This window comes from Galeopterus variegatus, unplaced genomic scaffold, assembly GCF_000696425.1.
Source record: "Galeopterus variegatus unplaced genomic scaffold, G_variegatus-3.0.2 Scaffold19088, whole genome shotgun sequence".
Taxonomy (NCBI): Eukaryota; Metazoa; Chordata; class Mammalia; order Dermoptera; family Cynocephalidae; genus Galeopterus; species Galeopterus variegatus.
In genome coordinates this window covers 12626-15142 of record NW_007745199.1, presented here as the reverse complement: position 1 = coordinate 15142, position 2517 = coordinate 12626, and the positions used below count along the sequence as shown (strand labels likewise).

The 2517-nt window shown below is 45.3% G+C and overlaps 1 protein-coding gene across 1 annotated transcript in view; it reads right to left on the bottom strand.

The window, feature by feature from the left end:
* Positions 1-439: 439 nt before the first annotated feature.
* The window catches only part of ZNF550 (zinc finger protein 550), a 12238-nt gene continuing 10160 nt past the window's right edge, over positions 440-2517 (bottom strand). Inside the window, 1 exon segment of the mRNA XM_008564452.1 lies at positions 440-1605. Coding sequence (XP_008562674.1) covers positions 440-1605 — 1166 coding nt within the window.

Below are 2517 nucleotides of genomic sequence, written 5' to 3'. Positions count from 1 at the left end.
TTTTTTTTTTTTTCAGAAATAATGCTATAATGATTTTCCAGTGTAACAAGCAGAGACCTGTGCCTGATGTTTTTATAAGTTTACAGTGTATATCCTAAGGTGGGTCAAATTCTAATATGACTCTTTACATGACAAGTGATGATCTGTCATAGAAAAGTTTTTTCACAATGACGACAATTACATGATGTAAATTCTCAGATGGCAAATAAGATTTTTCTTCTGGCTAATAACTGTCTTTAGTATTATTTTCAGAATGTCTTTCCTGCATGATTTCTCTGATTTTGATGGAGGTGGACCCACTGGTTAAATGCCTTCCTTATTTCTCTCTGATATGAATTCTTCTGTGATCAGTGAGGGCTGAGCAGCAGCTGAAGGCTTTCTTATATTCATTCACTGCATTCACAGGGCTTCTCTCCAGTGTGACTGCTCATATGTTTAGTTAAGAAGAGCTGANACTGCATTCACAGGGCTTCTCTCCAGTGTGACTGCTCATATGTTTAGTTAAGAAGAGCTGACCAGTGCAGGTTCCACTATGAAAGAAGTAGTGGGGGAAGGCCTTTCTATCTTCACTGCACCCATAGAGTTTCTCTCAAGTATGGATGCGCTGGTGCTGCAGGAGGTGTGACCTGCGTTTGAAGGCCTTCCCACACTCAATGCACTTGTATGGCATCTCCCCAGTATGAATGACAGAGTGCTGAATGAGGTACGTCCTCCGGTGAAAGGCTTTTCCACACTGGGTGCATTCATAGGGCTTCTCCCCTGTGTGAATCCGCTGGTGCTGCATGAGTTCTGAGCTGCATCTGAAGGCCTTTCCACACTCCACGCAATCATAAGGCTTCTCTCCAGTGTGGATGACATAGTGTTGAATGAGGTGTGCCCTGTTGCTAAAGGATTTCTCACACTCTTTGCACTCAAATGGTTTTTCTCCAGTGTGGGTCCTGTTATGGCGAATAAAAGTAGAACGGTGGGTGAAGGCCTTTCGACACTGACTGCACTCATAGGGTTTCTCTCCAGTATGAATCGGATGGTGCTGCATGAGGTATGACCTGCGTTTGAAGGCCTTCCCGCAGTCAACACACTTGTATGGTTTCTCCCCGGTGTGAATGAGGTAGTGCCGAATAAGGGTTGAGCTCTGGCTAAAGGCTTTCCCACACGCGTTGCATTCATAGGGCTTCATTCCAGTGTGAACTCGCTGATGTCGAACAAGATACCACTTCCTGTTAAAAACTTTCCCGCACTGCTTGCATTTGTAGGGGTTTGTCCCTGCATGAATCAAGGCATCTTTCTCTGGTCGTTGTGAGTCATGTTCATGGAGAATATCCCCTGAAGAGACCTGCTCCTGTAACGCCCTGGAGTGTAGATGATCATCTGTCTCCAAACCATCATCCTCAAGGCTCATTTTCCCAGTATGGGTCTCCTTGTGGGTGTCTGTCCCCAGTTTCATCTGACTTTTCTGCATTTTCAAAAGCCCTTCCTTATCCCTAGATTTTCCCAGTCTGAAGTCCCTTGAAAATCCATGAGTCAGGCTTCCCTGGAGAAGGGCTCCCTCAGAGAAGACCGGCAGACAAGCGGTTGGCTCTCTGGTTTGAAGCTGTGCTCTGTCACCTGAAGGGAATCCAATAGACAGAGGGGAGGACTTTCAGTTATGCAATATAGAAGACACAAGATAAACACTTTAATGGGAAAATGAAGATGAAAATACTACCTCTGATACTTGCTGTGTTTTTATATCTCTATAACTCAAGTTTTCAATTACTTTTTATGGTCCTTGTCCCCTTGACACCATTAAAGGGAAAATCTGGAGGGCAGACGATCTGGAGTGGAGACACCCCCACTTCACAATCCAGAACAGGAAAAGGACGACAGAATTTTAATGTCACTGTCTAGAAGGCATTTGCTCCAAGAATTGATGTCTCTTGGTGCTAAGAAAGTGTACAGAAGTGGCATGTAACAAGACTGAAAAGAAAAAGAGATCATGGAAGGCTTCCTAGAAGGGGTGTCCCTTGAGCTGGGTCCTAATGGAGAAGCCAGAGTAGTTGCCAGATAAAGAAAGTGGGCACTGGGTTGAAGTGGAGGGAGTAAGCATGGGGAGATTCACCCTTGGAGAATACTTAAGAGTTAAAAGAAGAAAAAGGCACCAGATGCCTGACAAAGCCAACACTAAAGGGATGATTAGAGTTAGAGGAAGAGAATGAAGATCCCAGCACAAATGGGATAGAGGGACACACAGGAACATATGGTAGCAAAGGTCAAGAGTGAGGGTGCTGGAGACCAGAATGACTCAGTTCAAATACTGCTTCTACCAAGTGAGCTGATATTGGATGAATTACTTATCCCACTAACTCTGAATTTCCTCATCTATAAGCATAGGAGACTCAGTCTCTCAGGCTTCATGAGGGTTAAATGAGGAAATGTCTGTAAACACTCAGCACAGGGCCGGCCCGGTGGCACACTGTGCTAGTGCGCCGCTTGGGAAGCGCAGCTGCGCTCCCGCCGAGGGTTCGGATCCCACATACA